The following is a 16,071-nucleotide window of genomic DNA, read 5'->3' on the forward strand; positions in this document are numbered from 1 at the left end:
AAGGTGGCGTGCCAATGCACGGTGCCACGGGGGTATGGTGTTGTGTAAATGAATATACACTGTATAGTCTTATTCAATTGGAAAGGCAAAAACAAATGATATTCCATTTAGTGGATAGCTTTTCTAAAACTGTATCATTATGTAAACTTATGTGAATAAACCTCAATAAATTATCAAATAAATCACAATTTGGACCTTTACAGCAAAAAAAAAATCAAAATAAGGAAGAGGGGCATGAGTCACTCACCAAGTCTGCTTTTTCCTTGGATATTTTTTGCTGCTCTTGACTGATTCAAGCAGTCCTTTGTCCTTTTGCATAGCCAGAGAGAAGTCCTTACATGACAAGTCTCAGTTCACAGATATTTGAATTAAATGTTTGATCAGCTCTGTGCTGCATCTGTTTCTTGAGTCTGACAATTTAATGGTCATCAGAGAGAAAATCCTCTCTACAAAGGCATTTGAGCCTGGCACACTGAGGACAAATGAGACAATCCTGAACATGTTGATCAAGTTGGCTTTCCCTAGGTTTTGGTAAACTGCCACCCACTTGTGGTATCCTGTCTGGCTTTCTGTATTTCCTCCCGGCTAGCACAACACTCTTCATAGAGTTGGTCCATACTGACTGTCTGTCATTTTGAGGGCAACCACCACCTGCTCCAGGTTAGGGAAGGAGAGCTCCTCATAGAGGCTGGTCAGTTTCAGTATCAACATGACATTTTCTGGTGAGAAGTCAAACCACTTGTCAATGTATGTAATGACAGTGTCATAGAACTTCACAAAGTCCTGTTGCTGCTTGGACCTTTGTGCTGGCAATTGTTTGTCCATCCGCTGCTTGGTCTGGTATCCAAAAAAGCTGTCCTGTTTCTGCTGAAGCATCTTCATTTTGAACTTTTGGACTTCCTCTAAAGTTGGCATTGGCATTATCTGCTGCTTAGGCTGTGATGTGTCTAATGTCCAGTTCATGCTTTTCCAGACAGTTCATCAGAGCTTGATGTTTGCCATTTGCAGTTTCATCACTGTCTCATAAAAGTCCAGTAACTTGCACTGTGCTCCATCAGACACAGAGAAATCTCACGCACACTGGAACCATGTTTCTATTTCCCTTGTTTGAGGCATCACTGAGAAATACACGGGCTCACCTTCGGTCGGGGACAGATCATCCAAAATATCTTGCACCGTCTTTGGTCCTAAAACATTCATTGTAATCATCTCAGATTTTGTTCTTCCCAAGTGCATCTTCTTCGCAACATTTGAGTCATGAAACAAAGCACCGTTGAGCTTAACAAGACAGTCGGTGCTGTTGTAACCGTATGGTACACATACAAGACGTCACTAAGAATGCACCAATGTGTGCACAACTGAGCAAGAGGACAAGTACGTGAGAGTGTCTAGTTTGAGAAACAGACATTAAATAGTGCCCGCAAAACACCAGTCAACAGTGAAGAGGCGACTCCGGGATGCTGGCCTTCTAGGCAGAGTTGCAAAGAAAAAGCCTTATTTCAGACTGCCCAATAAGATGGGCAAAAGAGCACAGACACTGGACAGAGGAAGGTTGGAAGAAAGTGTTATGGGCAGACTAATCGAAGTATGAGGTGTTGAAAGAAGAACATTCGTGAGACCAGATCTCAATCCTATTGAGCTATTGTGGGAGCAGCTTGACTGTATGGTACGTAAGAAGTGCCCATCAACCCAATCCAACTTGTGGGAGGTGCTTCAGGAAGCATGGGGTAAAATCTCTTCAGATTACATCAACAAATTGACAACTAGAATGCCAAAGGTCTGCAAGGCTGTAATTGCTGCAAATGGAGGATTCTTTGACGATTGCAAAGTTTGAAGGACAGAATTATTATTTCAATTAAAATCATTATTTATAACCTTGTCAACCTCTTGACTATATTTACTATTCATTTTGCAACTCATTTCATGTATGTTTTTTATGGAAAACAAGTACATTTCTAAGTGACCTCAAACTTTTGAAAGGTAGTGTATATATAACTCCCAGTCATTTATTGAGTAAAACACCATCGTTTCTGCATCACTGTACCTTCTTCAGGCTTCTTTAGGATCAACAACTGACAGGGAGTTACACTCTCTCTCTCTCTCTCTCTCTCTCTCTCTCTCACTCTCTCTCTCTCTCTATATATATATATATATTTGTTTTTATAGCATCTTTAGATCTTACCTCTTTCTACATTTCTGAAGGATATTTTAATCTCTGTCATATGAAACCGATTGCATTTTCAGTGCACTTTTGAGAAGGGTGTTTTCTTTTTAATTGCATTTTGGGATATTCAGGCTTATAGCCTACTGCTGTGTGCACATTGCTGTGTTTATAATGTGAAGAAATTGCCTAATAGTTGATCAACATTTTAAGCTAAACGTTCTGATCTGTTGCATCAGCCGCATTGCTTTCAAAAGTTTTTTTGATGTACAGTGGTTGTATTAATTTGGGCTCCATCATCCCACAACTGACCCAGAGTATGTTTGGAATATTTCTTGCACAGAAGAAGAAGCTGACCAATAGAATAGGTCAACTTTTGTACTATGGGGGATAGTAGATTGACATAGGAGGTGCTTTTGCTCTTCGTTACTCATCTTGTTGGCTGACGAAAAGAACATGTGGACAGTTCTTCTAATATCTTCAATATTCGATAACGATGTGCGCCATTGCATCCCTAATGTGTCCATCTTCACTTGAAGCCTACTTCAGAGCTGCGATGCCTTTGAGATGTACCCGATCAGGTAACAGGCATTAGCTAATAAGAATTGAGATATCTGAGGGCGCCATGTGAGTTAGAAGTGCTTCAGAATAGGACACAGTGGCCACTTTGGCCCCATAGAAAACATTTTTTAGAGGGCCTTACGGCCACTGGGCATGTCGCCGGGAAAGTCGAGACCTGCCGGAAACCCATCTTCGTTAGTGTGGTGTTTTGCTACTTGATTCTACAGGTACTCATTCTGTGGCTCTGTCTCAGATTGTCATTGTCCAGGTCGGAGGGAAGCCCTTCTCCTGCACCGCTCTGACCATCGACCAGTGGCTCTGGTGTGTGTTCATCGGAGTGGGAGAGCTGCTTTGGGGACAGGTAAGACACACAAACACTCACTCTCACACACACACAGATGTAAAATCTCTTCAGCTCCTTGCTTGGGTGTGCGTGCGTAGCTGTGGTGCGCATTTGTATGTATGTGTGTGTGTGCGTGGCTGTGGTGTGTGTGTGTGCATGGGTGCGTGCATGGCTATGGTGTGTGTGTGCGTGTGTGATGCAGCTGGTACAGTAGGTGCCAGGGAACTGTTGCTACGCTAAGACGGGTTCTGGAATACAAAGCAAGCATGTTCCATGGTTACCATCACAACAGTCACCGTGGTAATGAGCACTGGCGCACATAAAATCAGCACTGCCCACATTTACCTGCACCCCAGAGGACAAGAACCCAGCACGATACTCCCTCTACGACTACACACACAAACACGCACACGTTCAAAGACCCATGCACATACACTTCTCTCTCTGCACACACACACACACACGTTCAAAGACCCATGCACATACACTTCTCTCTCTGCACACACACACACACACGTTCAAAGACCCATGCACATACACTTCTCTCTCTGCACACACACACGCACACGTTCAAAGACCCATGCACATACACTTCTCTCTCTGCACACACACACACACACAATCCTACACTTGCCTGCACACACTCACAGGCATACATACAGAGAAAGAGATCTCATATGGTGTATTGACAGGTAACATACCCTCAAAGATAATCTTCCCCACACAGCCAGTTGTCTGAGTTCAGGTAGGAGGTAGAGAGAGTAGAGAGCGAGACAGGTCATGAGCAGGTGAGCTCCCACTTTTTTCAGCATGTTTAAAAAATAGATAGATTTAGAGTTAGACAAACTTGGATTTCTTTGGCAGGGACATACAGTGGGGCAAAAAAGTATTTAGTCAGCCACCAATTGTGCAAGTTCTCCCACTTAAAAAGATGGGAGAGGCCTGTAATTTTCATCATAGGTACACTTAAACTATGACAGACAAAATGAGGAAAAAAATTATGTATTTATTTGCAAATTATGGAAGTATTTGGTCACCTACAAATAAGTATTTGGTCACCTACAAACAAGCAAGATTTCTGGCTCTCACAGACCTGTAACTTCTTCTTTAAGAGGCTCCTTTGTCCTCCACTCGTTACCTGTATTAATGGCACCTGTTTGAACTTGTTATCAGTATAAAAGACACCTGTCCACAACCTCAAACAGTCACACTCCAAACTCCACTATGGCCAAGACCAAAGAGCTGTCAAAGTGGAAATGGAAGACACACTGATAATCTCCCTCGATCTGGGGCTCTACGCAAGATCTCACCCCGTGGGGTCAAAATGATCACAAGAATCCCAAAAATCCCAGAACCAATTAGTGCCAGCATCGGTTTGTGGTGGTAAATAGACAGCTACGAAAAATATTGCTGAAAACTCTCTTGGTAGATAGTGTGGTCTACAGCTTATCATGAGGTACTCTACCTCAGGCAAGCAATACCTTGAGACTACCTTAATATTAGACAGCTGTTATTGATAAATAACGTGTGTGTATCTCCATGCTCGCAACACCATAGGATTACAGTCATTTAATAGGATCTCTGTGTTCAACCCTGACTTTAGTCTGGGCCTGAGAAATGACCTTGCATTAACTTCAGATCCTGAGGGGAATTGATAAGGCAAACTAATCACTGGGCCAACTAGAGGGCATGGACTGAATTAACTAATTTCAATCCATGAATTGAATTATGAGTTAGTGAACTGATTATACGTTCAAATGAAGAGTTATTAATGCCTGCCAAGAAATATGACAGGAGAAATAAAACACTGGCACTTTTACATATAGATCAGATGAGGTGTTAATTTCAGGTCAGAGCTCTTTAAAATAGTATACTGCAGAGCTGTGTGTGTGTGTGTGCGCGCATGCTTGTGTATATGGGAGTTTTTGAAAGCATAATATTTCAGAGGTGACTAAGTTAATTAGTAGTATTGTTTTATTTGGTTCCCCATTAGCTACTGCGAAAGCATTACATAGGTGTACTGTGTTCGAAATGCAGACAAGAGAACCTAACATACACACAGCACCACATTACCATAGTATCTATACGTCCACCCTGAGGAAAGGTACAGCAAGAAAGATTGCCATCATTTTATTGACACCTCAATTTATTTCAGCTGCATCCCAAATGGCACCCATATAATAGGGTGACATTTGGTATGTAACCTCAGTTCGTTGGGTTCAGTGTTGGAGCATTCTGGTTTGTCAACTCTCTGCTCAGCCAATCCAGGCCTTAGAAACATTCACATGAGGAAAAACTGTTTGGCCCCCACATAATTAAATAGAACCATTCAATAGTCATGAATATGTATCTCTATTCAACACCATAGAATTATAGTCATTTGATAAGATCTCTGCATTCACTTCAGATCCTGAAGAGAATTGATAAGGTGAACTAATCACTGATAGAACTACAGGGCGTGGACTGAATTAATTAATTTCAAACCATGAATGTAATTGAATTATGAGTTAGTGAACCGATATAAGTTCACATGAAGAGTTATTAATGCCTGTAATAGCCTGCCAAGAAATATGATGTGAGAAAAAACCACTGGCGCTTTTAAATATATATCAGATGAGGTGTTCATTTCAGGTCAGAGCTCTTTAATAGTGTACTGTAGACACAGAATTCTGAATACTAGAATGGACATAAACCTTCTTATGATGGTATAAAAGGTCCTCCCTATTCTACTGGCATTGTTTGTCTATGGAGATTGCATGGTTGTGTGCTCAATTTTATACACCTGTCAACAACGGGCGTGGCTGAAATAGCCAAATCCACTAACCTTTATATGTGGATACCCCTTCAAATGATTGAATTCGGCTAGTTCAGCCACAGAACCCTGACCTCATGATTTTATAATGAGATGTTCGACAAGAAGTGTCTAGATACTTTTGGTCATATAGTGTTTGTGTGTAATATATATTATTGAAGTCGGAAGTTTACATACACCTTAGGCAAATGCATTGAAACTCATTTTTTACCATTCCTGACATTTAATCGTGGTAAAAATTCCCTGTTTTAGGTCAGTTAGGATCACCACTTTATTTTAAGAATGTGAAATGTCAGAATAATTGTAGAGAGAATGATTTATTTCAGCTTTTATTTCTTTCATCACATTCCCAGTGGGTCAGAAGTTTACATACACTCAATTAGTATTTGGTAGCATTGCCTTTTAAATTGTTTAACTTGGGTCAAATGTTTTCGGGTAGCCTTCCACAAGCTTCACACAATAAATTAGGTGAATTTTGGCCCATTCCTCCTGACAGAGCTGGTGTAACTGAGTCAGGTTTGTAGGCCTCCTTTACTCGCACACGCTTTTTCAGTTCTGCCCAGAAATGTTCTATACATATATATATATTCAGCCACAGAACCCTGACCTCATGATTACTAATCACACAGTGGAAGTCGGAAGTTTACATACACTTAGGTTGGAGTCATTAAAACTTGTTTTTCAACCACTCCACAAAAATGAAAAAAAAGATAGAAAGATAGAAAGCTCCTCATGGTGTCTCTCTCTCCTCCAGCTGATCTCAGCCATCCCCACCCACCACCTGAAGTTCCTAAAGGAGGCTGGCCACGGAACCCATAAGGAGGATGTCCCTGAAAACGAGATGAACGAGGGGGACGATGAGATCGACCACGCTGAAATGGAGCTCCGTAGGGGTCAGGTCCTCTGGTTCAGGGGCCTCAACCGCATCCAGACTCAGGTATGCACTGGGGGGTCCTCAAATACCATTACCTGCTCTCGCCTTAGCAGGTTCCCCCATCACTCCCTCTATCTTCCTCGCTTTCTTCCAGTCCTGTCCAGGGGTTTCACAGGTATACTGTAGGAGGAGAAGAGCATCTAAATGGTGTTGAGAGCATTGGGTACTCCTCTCCCTTTCTCTATCCCTCCCTCCCTCTCCCCCAGCTCCCCATCCATCCCTTCCTTCCTCTCCCCAGGCTTTTCAGAAAAAAAGAAGTAAACAGGGGAGAAGACCTACAGAAGGTCTTCAAGACCATAAGAGCAGAGATACCCCCTCTTGAGGAGCGGTCTGTTCTCTAGGTGTAGTGGTCCTTTCAAATAGAAGAAGAGGACCTCTTTCTTTTACCATGACTGTTTTGATAACTGTTACTGGGCTTTTATTGGTATATATGTGTTTATGTTTATACCACAGCATTGTTGGTTAGTCGTTTCTGATTGGCTGGGAGGGCATTCTAGAATAGACATTAAAACCAGATAACAGGACAGTTGGAAAATATATTGGGTTAATTGGAAAAGATACCGAGACACCTTGAAATCGTGACGCAGTATCCGCCTACACATGCAGACCGTTCTTGCTACAGAAAGTTACAGAAAGCTAAACCAACAACCACACAAACTGACATTGGATACATTGTAAACACAAGTCCAATGACGAAAAAAATGTAGCTAGCTAGCGTTGATTTGTTTTTACAGAGACATCTTTTTTTTTTAGCATCTGATCTAACGTGGTGAGTGATGAACATGGTTTTCTCTGGTCCCCTCTGCCACTAAAGCTGTAAAATCCTCCCACATGTTTTTAGTTTCTCCAGCTGTTTTCAGCAACTGATGTTTTAGAATTTGGTTGTCATATTGGAAGGTTTGCTAACAACAAACTATTTAGATATCTTATACCCTAGTGTTTTATATGCAATGTGATCTCCTTGCAATTAACAGTCCGTGTTGATGAGTGTCCTGATGAGAAGGCAAACTGTTCTAGCTATGCCAGGAAAAATCGGCCATTATCAGCTCATTGTTATGGATCTTTCGAAATGGCAATAGAAACAGCTATTTTGCTGTTATTCTGGCTGCAGAGGTTGTGCCTGTGTTATCCGTAGCTAGCTGGCTAGCTAGCAAGCAAGGGATAAGAACATTGCCAGCAGGCATGGCAACAGAACATAAAGAACGAATGACTAATCGAACTAACAACTGGGTCACGTCTAGCAATTCCATATTAATGCCCATGATTTGTGTGGGTGAGTGTGTGTGTATTTTGTGTGCGTGTATATATACAGTACCAGTCAAAAGTCTGGACACCTCTGGACATACTAGTAGTGAAATCATTTAAATAAAGAAAAACCCTTGAATGAGTAACGTAAACTCACCCCATTCCGTACAAATGTGCGCAACTGCAACATTCAAACGAGGCTACAAAGAAAACTAATGGGACTATGTTGACGTCAATTGGGGGTGTGAACTAGGTTTCTATTCAAGCGTTGATCGACATGGTAATGGCTCTATAGTATTGGAGAAAAGTTTTAAAAAACGGACCCTCAGTTACATCTTGACGTGTCATGTCCTAACGTTCAGCACTCATAAAGCAACTATTTCTGTCTTACAATCTCTCTCCACCAGGTGTAGCACTTCTCTCGTCCTTTAAAAACAAGAAATGGACAGTGACGGGGGTAAGGGGGAATACCTAGTCATTTTTTTTCATCATTGCATGCGATCATCATTCTCAAAGCCGCTGTTTAATTCTAAGATCACTTTAGCACCGCCCTAAAAACCCGATTCAAATTCGACACAAACCTTCAAATAGTTATGTAATGATACATTATATCAACTCTTTATAGTGTTTTATTTACATTTTAGAGGCGATAAGGTGATAAGTTGGACAGATTGAGTGAAAAAAAGCAATTTTCCCCACCCGCCATTTTTAAAAAGACCCGACGGGGCTCATTGCCTGCTTGAATTATGCAGAAACAGGCAGCGTTTAGGTCATGTAATTGATTCTGTTGGAAAGGGGAGAAATTGTGCTTTACAATGGTATTGACATTACAATTGATCTGGGAGTATTATGTTTTTGGGGCGCTAAAATAAGGGCAATTGTACGGACCAAGGCGATATAAGAGTTTACGTGAGTTTACGTTAGGTGTCCAAACTTTTGATTGGTACTGTATGTATTTTTTAGAAGATCTTACATGGTGCTGGTCTTATGTGGTTGTTTCAGACTCCCTGTTTGAATGCAGTCATTCTAAGTCTCTCTGAGACTTAAGTCTTAATGTCTCTGCTGCTGTCTCCTGTGAAGACAGACATGTGGGTGTTGTTGTCTGAGGGAAATGCGGCCTCATGACAACCTGACAATGGGACTGTGACACACGGTCTGATGGATCTGGTTTGATTTCCTGTCAGTGTCACCTCTGCTTGGTCTCTTCTGTCTGTAACATGTCACCACCTACGGGATACAGTAATTATATATCAGTAAATCCTACAATAGTGGGTTGGGAGTCAGGATCCAGATAATATATCAGAGGGAGATGAGAAACCAGGAGCCGTATGAATCAAACATTGCCGGGTAGGAGTGCTGGTCTAGGATCAGTTCTGCCTTTTTGATCACAATTAATATGTTCATACGGATAGAGGGGAGCTCATCCTAGATCAGCGCTCGTACTCTGAGATGCTTTGTCAGTATGGGACCTGGGATGTAAGCTGCTGTTTGTCTTACTGGGGGAGTGGAAATACTGCCTGGTCGCTTATAGACTCTGACACACTGGAAGCTGGCCTCGGGACAGAGAGGCACTACCCACCAACACAGCTAGACACATCTCTATATAATCTAATGGAGAGAGTTGTAATGGATGACTTTCAGTCTCGCTCTCTTTCTTTCTTTCTTTCTTTCTTTCTTTCTTTCTTTCTTTCTTTCTTTCTTTCTTTCTTTCTTTCTTCCTCCCCTCCAGAGACTAATTAAATAGAGCTTTTCACCAGGTCTCCAAATGTTTTATGTAGTGGGACACACACACCCGTCAACTCCTGGGGGTCTCCACAGGGTGTCCTTCTCTGGGGTTGCATACGAAGGAGAATTTTGGGGAGTTCCCGATTTTAAAATACCTCCTCTCGCTCTATGTTTTTTAGAATGGCCCATTCTCCCCGACAATGGGTGACGCATCAGCCAGATTGGGTCCTTTCTGCTGAGAGACAGATGTACCATGTGTGTGTGGGTGGGCTTAAAGAGACATTTCCAGAAGGCGAGCTTTGGTTCCCCTCCTACAGGAATAAACTAGCTTCGATCGTAGTTTTAGCATGTCCAGAGGCTATTCCTCTGTCTCCATATGGGCATCATTAGCCATGGCTATTGCTGAAACAACATACTGCCTGCAGTAAAACCCCTGTAGAGTGGGCGGAGGATGATTTGTTTGTTGTGTTATTTGGATGTAAATGTATATGTCCGTCTCATACAGTGGGTCAAAAAGAGTTCAGGCGTTTCCTAGATGGAGTCTTTCTCAGTCTGCGGAGGTCTACAGTAACGTTCCATTTTAACTCTTTCATCCCTGTGACGGACTCCAGTCCTATCTCTGTGCTCTCTCTTCTTCCTCTGTCTTTCTGTCTCTCTCTCTCTCGTTCTTCTTCCTCTGTCTTTGTCTCTCTCTCTATCTCTTCTTCTTCTGTCTTTGTCTCTCTCTCTTTCTTCTTCCTGTCTTTCTCTCTCTCTCTTTCTTCTTCCTGTCTTTCTCTCTCTCTCTTTCTTCTTCCTCTGTCTTTCTGTCTCTCTCTTTCTTCTTCCTCTGTCTTTCTGTCTCTCTCTCTCTTTCTTCTTCCTCTGTCTTTCTGTCTCTATCTCGCCCTTCTTCCTCTGTCTTTGTCTCTCTCTCTATCTCTTCTTCTTCTGTCTTTGTCTCTCTCTCTTTCTTCTTCCTGTCTTTCTCTCTCTCTCTTTCTTCTTCCTGTCTTTCTCTCTCTCTCTTTCTTCTTCCTCTGTCTTTCTGTCTCTCTCTTTCTTCTTCCTCTGTCTTTCTCTCTCTTTCTTCTTCCTCTGTCTTTCTGTCTCTCTCTTTCTTCTTCCTGTCTTTCTGTCTCTCTCTCTCTCTTTCTTCTTCCTCTGTCTTTCTGTCTCTCTTTCTTCTTCCTCTGTCTTTCTGTCTCTCTCTCTCTCTCTTTCTTCTTCCTCTGTCTTTCTGTCTATCTCTCTCTCTTCTTCTTCCTCTGTCTTTCTGTCTCTCTCTTTCTTCTTCCTCTGTCTTTCTCTCTCTTTCTTCTTCCTCTGTCTTTCTGTCTCTCTCTTTCTTCTTCCTGTCTTTCTGTCTCTCTCTCTCTCTTTCTTCTTCCTCTGTCTTTCTGTCTCTCTTTCTTCTTCCTCTGTCTTTCTGTCTCTCTCTCTCTCTTTCTTCTTCCTCTGTCTGTCTCTCTCTCTTTCTTCTTCCTCTGTCTTTCTGTCTCTCTCTCTCTCTTTCTTCTTCCTCTGTCTGTCTCTCTCTTTCTTCTTCCTCTGTCTTTCTGTCTCTCTCTCTCTCTTTCTTCTTCCTCTGTCTTTCTGTCTCTCTCTCTCTCTTTCTTCTTCCTCTGTCTTTCTGTCTCTCTTTCTTCTTCCTCTGTCTTTCTGTCTCTCTCTCTCTCTTTCTTCTTCCTCTGTCTTTCTGTCTCTCTCTCTCTCTTTCTTCTTCCTCTGTCTTTCTGTCTCTCTCTTTCTTCTTCCTCTGTCTTTCTCGTCTCTTTCTCTTCCTCTGTCTTTCTGTCTCTCTCTTTCTTCTTCCTGTCTTTCTGTCTCTCTCTCTCTCTTTCTTCTTCCTCTGTCTTTCTGTCTCTCTTTCTTCTTCCTCTGTCTTTCTGTCTCTCTCTCTCTCTTTCTTCTTCCTCTGTCTGTCTCTCTCTCTTTCTTCTTCCTCTGTCTTTCTGTCTCTCTCTCTCTCTTTCTTCTTCCTCTGTCTGTCTCTCTCTCTTTCTTCTTCCTCTGTCTTTCTGTCTCTCTCTCTCTCTTTCTTCTTCCTCTGTCTTTCTGTCTCTCTCTCTCTCTTTTTCTTCCTCTGTCTTTCCGTCTCTCTCTCTCTCTTTCCTTCTTCCTCTGTCTTTCTGTCTCTCTTTCTTCTTCCTCTGTCTTTCTGTCTCTCTCTCTTTCTTCTTCCTCTGTCTTTCTGTCTCTCTCTCTTTCTTCTTCCTCTGTCTTTCTGTCTCTCTCTCTCTCTCTTTCTTCTTCCTCTGTCTTTCTGCCTCTTTCTTCTTCATCTGTCTTTCTGTCTCTCTCTCTCTCTTTCTTCTTCCTCTGTCTTTCTGTCTCTCTCTCTCTCTTTCTTCTTCCTCTGTCTTTCTGTCTCTCTCTCTCTCTTTCTTCTTCCTCTGTCTTTCTGTCTCTCTCTCTCTCTTTCTTCTTCCTCTGTCTTTCTGTCTCTCTCTCTCTCTTTCTTCTTCCTCTGTCTTTCTGTCTCTCTCTCTCTCTTTCTTCTTCCTCTGTCTTTCTGTCTCTGTCTCTCTCTTTCTTCTTCCTCTGTCTTTCTGTCTCTCTCTCTCTCTTTCTTCTTCCTCTGTCTTTCTGTCTCTCTCTCTCTCTTTCTTCTTCCTCTGTCTTTCTGTCCTTCTCTTTCTCTAATCCTTTCACCCACTCCAGAAGGCTATACCACTTGCGCACCATGTAACTGACTAACCTTCTACCCTCTTCTTCAACTGAAATATGCAACTCTCACTGTTTCTCTCTGTTTCTCTCTTCTTGATTTGATTGATATCTCTACTTCCTTCTCTATCCCTCTCTCCTATCTCCCTCTACTACTATATATTAACTCTAATGCTTGATGATGGAAAGACTTTCGATTTGATTGACCAGAATAATAGATACATTTAGTCTTTGTTATGTTTGTGGTATTTCATCTGCTGGGTTCAATAAGACGAGTTTAGCATCTCTGTTGTATGTGTAGTTTTTAGACTGTTTTGTTATCAGTATATTTACATACACTGTGTGTACATTTAGAACTAATTAACATGTTTTAATGTTGACACATTTTCCCCGTTCATTGGAACACAACGCAATAATTGCTGCTCCTTATTCGTTTCTCCCAAGGTCGTTTATTTTGTTTGCTCCAGATTTGTATTCCCATTCTGACATTCAACTTCCTCAGCCAAATGTTCTCATTCATCTCCTCCCTCTATCACACTGATAAGGGAAGTGCTGAGAGGAGAATCAGTAGAGCATTCTCTCTCTCTCTCCTGGGGACGACGGAGGGATGGGAGGAAGAAGGTGACTGAGAGAGGCAGTGAGCTAATTGGGTCCTTATCTCCCCCACTACGACTCCCTTCCCTCCCCCTGTCTAATCCTGGTGGGCTGCGGTGTGAGTACGGCTGGTTAGTCAAACACAACCAGGACATAATTGGGAAGAGGAGGATGACTTCACACCAAACTTATATTCTTTTGTGTTTCTCTCCATCGCTCCCTCCCTCATTCCCACCGGTGCACTCAGCCTTTCCTCTGTCACAACAGAATATCCCGCCTTTCATTCAGTGGCAAGCATTCCAGTCCTCTCCCTCAATTTCACCAATCCCCCCCTTCTTTCCCTTCCAACTAACAATTTGGGGATTTTCTCTATTTTCATAGCCATTGTTTCTGCTCTGCCCATGCAGGGTCTCTTTCTGCTATCTCTCCACTCCTCTCTCTCTCTCTATTTTTTTATCCTCTTTCTCTCTCTTCCGTTCCTTCTCACACTCTCTCTCCAACACCCCCCCCCCCTTCTCTCTTTCTTTCTCTCCTTTCTTCTCTCTCTAACTGTGCTGTGGGCTGTTCTTTGCAGATGGACGTGGTCTATACGTTCCAGACGGGTCAGGCTCCGGTGCCGGGGGCATTGAGACGCCAGCCCTCAGTGGTCAGCCAGCACAACGACGCCAAAACAGTCTCTAGCCCCACACACGTAGGGCTTTCCTCTTCCTCCCTGTCTGCCAACTCTGCCGGGGCCCCGCCCCTTCCTACTCCTGCCGTCGCTGCTTCCTCCTCCACTGCAGGCAGTGAGTGAGCGGTCGCCATGGCGTCCCATTAACAACGAGCTGTCTTTTCTACCGCCTCCTCCTTGTCCTCCAATCAGAATGCTGAATGATGCATGACTGACTGACTGTTTGAATGATTGGCCATCATTACCCCAACCACAGCCTGCCGATGCCTGCTGACTACCTCCTCTAACTAAGTCTCTAGCGTTCTCTCTACCTCTCTGTCTCATATTCTTGATTTCTCTCTCTTCTACTCTTTCACTCATTAGCCCTCTCTCTCCCTCTATTGCACTCGTTTACTCACCCCTTGCTACTACACAGAAAAACCGTCTTGCTTCCTCGGGTTCACTTTGCATCTCTCCTACGGCTTCTCCCAGTGCATCGTGGGGTTGGAGTTCTCCAAACTCCTAATATGATCTGCATGTATTAACCCTGGTGAGACATCTCAGTGAGGCGAGATCAACCTAAAGGAATAGGCAGGAAATAAATGGCCAAATCCATGTGATTCCTGACCCCAGGAGAGGCTAATCTCACACAAGGTAATATCTCAAATATTTAAATCCATGTGATTCCTGACTCCAGACGAGGCTAATCTCACACAGGGTAATATCTAAAATATTTAAATCCATGTGATTCCTGACTCCAGACGAGGCTAATCTCACACAGGGTAATATCTAAATAGTTAAATCCATGTGATTCCTGACTCCAGACGAGGCTAATCTCACACAGGGTAATATCTAAATAGTTAAATCCATGTTATTCCTGACTCCAGACGAGGCTAATCTCACACAGGGTAATATCTAAATAGTTAAATCCATGTTATTCCTGACTCCAGACGAGGCTAATCTCACACAGGGTAATATCTAAATAGTTAAATCCATGTGATTCCTGACTCCAGACGAGGCTAATCTCACACAGGGTAATATCTAAAATAGTTAAATCCATGTGATTCCTGACCCCAGGAGAGGCTAATCTCACACAGGGTAATATCTAAAACAGTTCAATCCTGCGGACAGGCTCTAATCTGAGACGCTGTTATGAGGCAGGGCCCAGGAGGTCTCACAAGGGTTAATAGTGAAGGGTTAGTTGTGTTTTCTAATGACATCACTCTCCATGTTCTGAGCTGCTTCTGCACTTTGTCTGTCTGTCTGTCTGTCTGTCGCAGGCGGGAGGCAGGTTCGTGTGCGTGGTGTTAGTATTTGTCTGTCTGTCTGTCGCAGGCGGGAGGCAGGTTCGTGTGCGTGGTGTTAGTATTTGTCTGTCTGTCTGTCTGTCTGTCTGTCTGTCTGTCTGTCTGTCTGTCTGTCGCAGGCGGGAGGCAGGTTCGTGTGCGTGGTATTAGTATTTGTCTGTCTGTCTGTCTGTCGCAGGCGGGAGGCAGGTTCGTGTGCGTGGTGTTAGTATTTGTCTGTCTGTCTGTGAGTAAACGGCAGGTTCGTGTGCGTGGTGTTAGTCTTCTTTTCTTCTTCCAGTGGCTACATACTGTGACTTCAGAAAGCATGTCTTTCCTACCTTCTCTCCATCTGGCACTAAGGACACATAAGGAATCTTAAAGATCTAGTCCCAGATCATTGGCTGATAGCTCAGCCATCTCCATGTCCATCTCCAGCCCTGAGAAAACATGTGTGGGAAAGGAGAGAGTTGGTGAATGTATGACTGTGTGAGTGATTCTGTGACTAGAAGTAATGTAGTCATCTGTATTATTAGTGTATAGACAGTCCATTAGCTCTGGTGATAGTGATGGACTGCAGTCGTAAGAGAGATGAGCTTAGTAGTGTGAGAGGAGAAGGTTGGGGGGATGGGGGTGTGACCTTGCCCTTTGCTAAGGGGAGGGATTGAGAGGAGAGAAAAGGGGGAGAGGGGTGCCGTTCGCATCACGACACCGCACTGCCTCTCCTTCCAAACAGAGACACAGACATGCCTTCTGCCCCCTCCTGAGAGACACACACATGCCTTCTGCCCCCTCCTGAGGGACACACACATGCCTTCTGCCCCCTCCTGAGGGACACACACATGCCTTCTGCCCCGTCCTGAGGGACACACACATGCCTTCTGCCCCCTCCTGAGGGACACACACATGCCTTCTGCCCCCTCCTGAGGGACAGACACATGCCTTCTGCCCCGTCCTGAGAGACAGACACATGCCTTCTGCCCCCTCCTGAGAGACACACACATGCCTTCTGCCCCGTCCTGAGAGACACACACATGCCTTCTGCCCCGTCCTGAGAGACACACACGTGCCTTCTGTCCCGTCCTGAGAGACACACACATGCCTTCTGCCCCGTC

The 16,071-nt window shown here is 43.5% G+C and overlaps 1 protein-coding gene across 1 annotated transcript in view; it reads left to right on the forward strand.

The window, feature by feature from the left end:
* LOC109891301 (plasma membrane calcium-transporting ATPase 4-like) overlaps positions 1–16,071 on the forward strand; it is a 150,417-nt gene that overhangs the window by 116,056 nt on the left and 18,290 nt on the right. Inside the window, 3 exon segments of the mRNA XM_031825486.1 lie at positions 2,976–3,083; positions 6,632–6,814; positions 13,596–13,806. Coding sequence (XP_031681346.1) covers positions 2,976–3,083; positions 6,632–6,814; positions 13,596–13,806 — 502 coding nt within the window.

Source organism: Oncorhynchus kisutch, linkage group LG5 (assembly GCF_002021735.2).
Source record: "Oncorhynchus kisutch isolate 150728-3 linkage group LG5, Okis_V2, whole genome shotgun sequence".
NCBI lineage: Eukaryota > Metazoa > Chordata > Actinopteri > Salmoniformes > Salmonidae > Oncorhynchus > Oncorhynchus kisutch.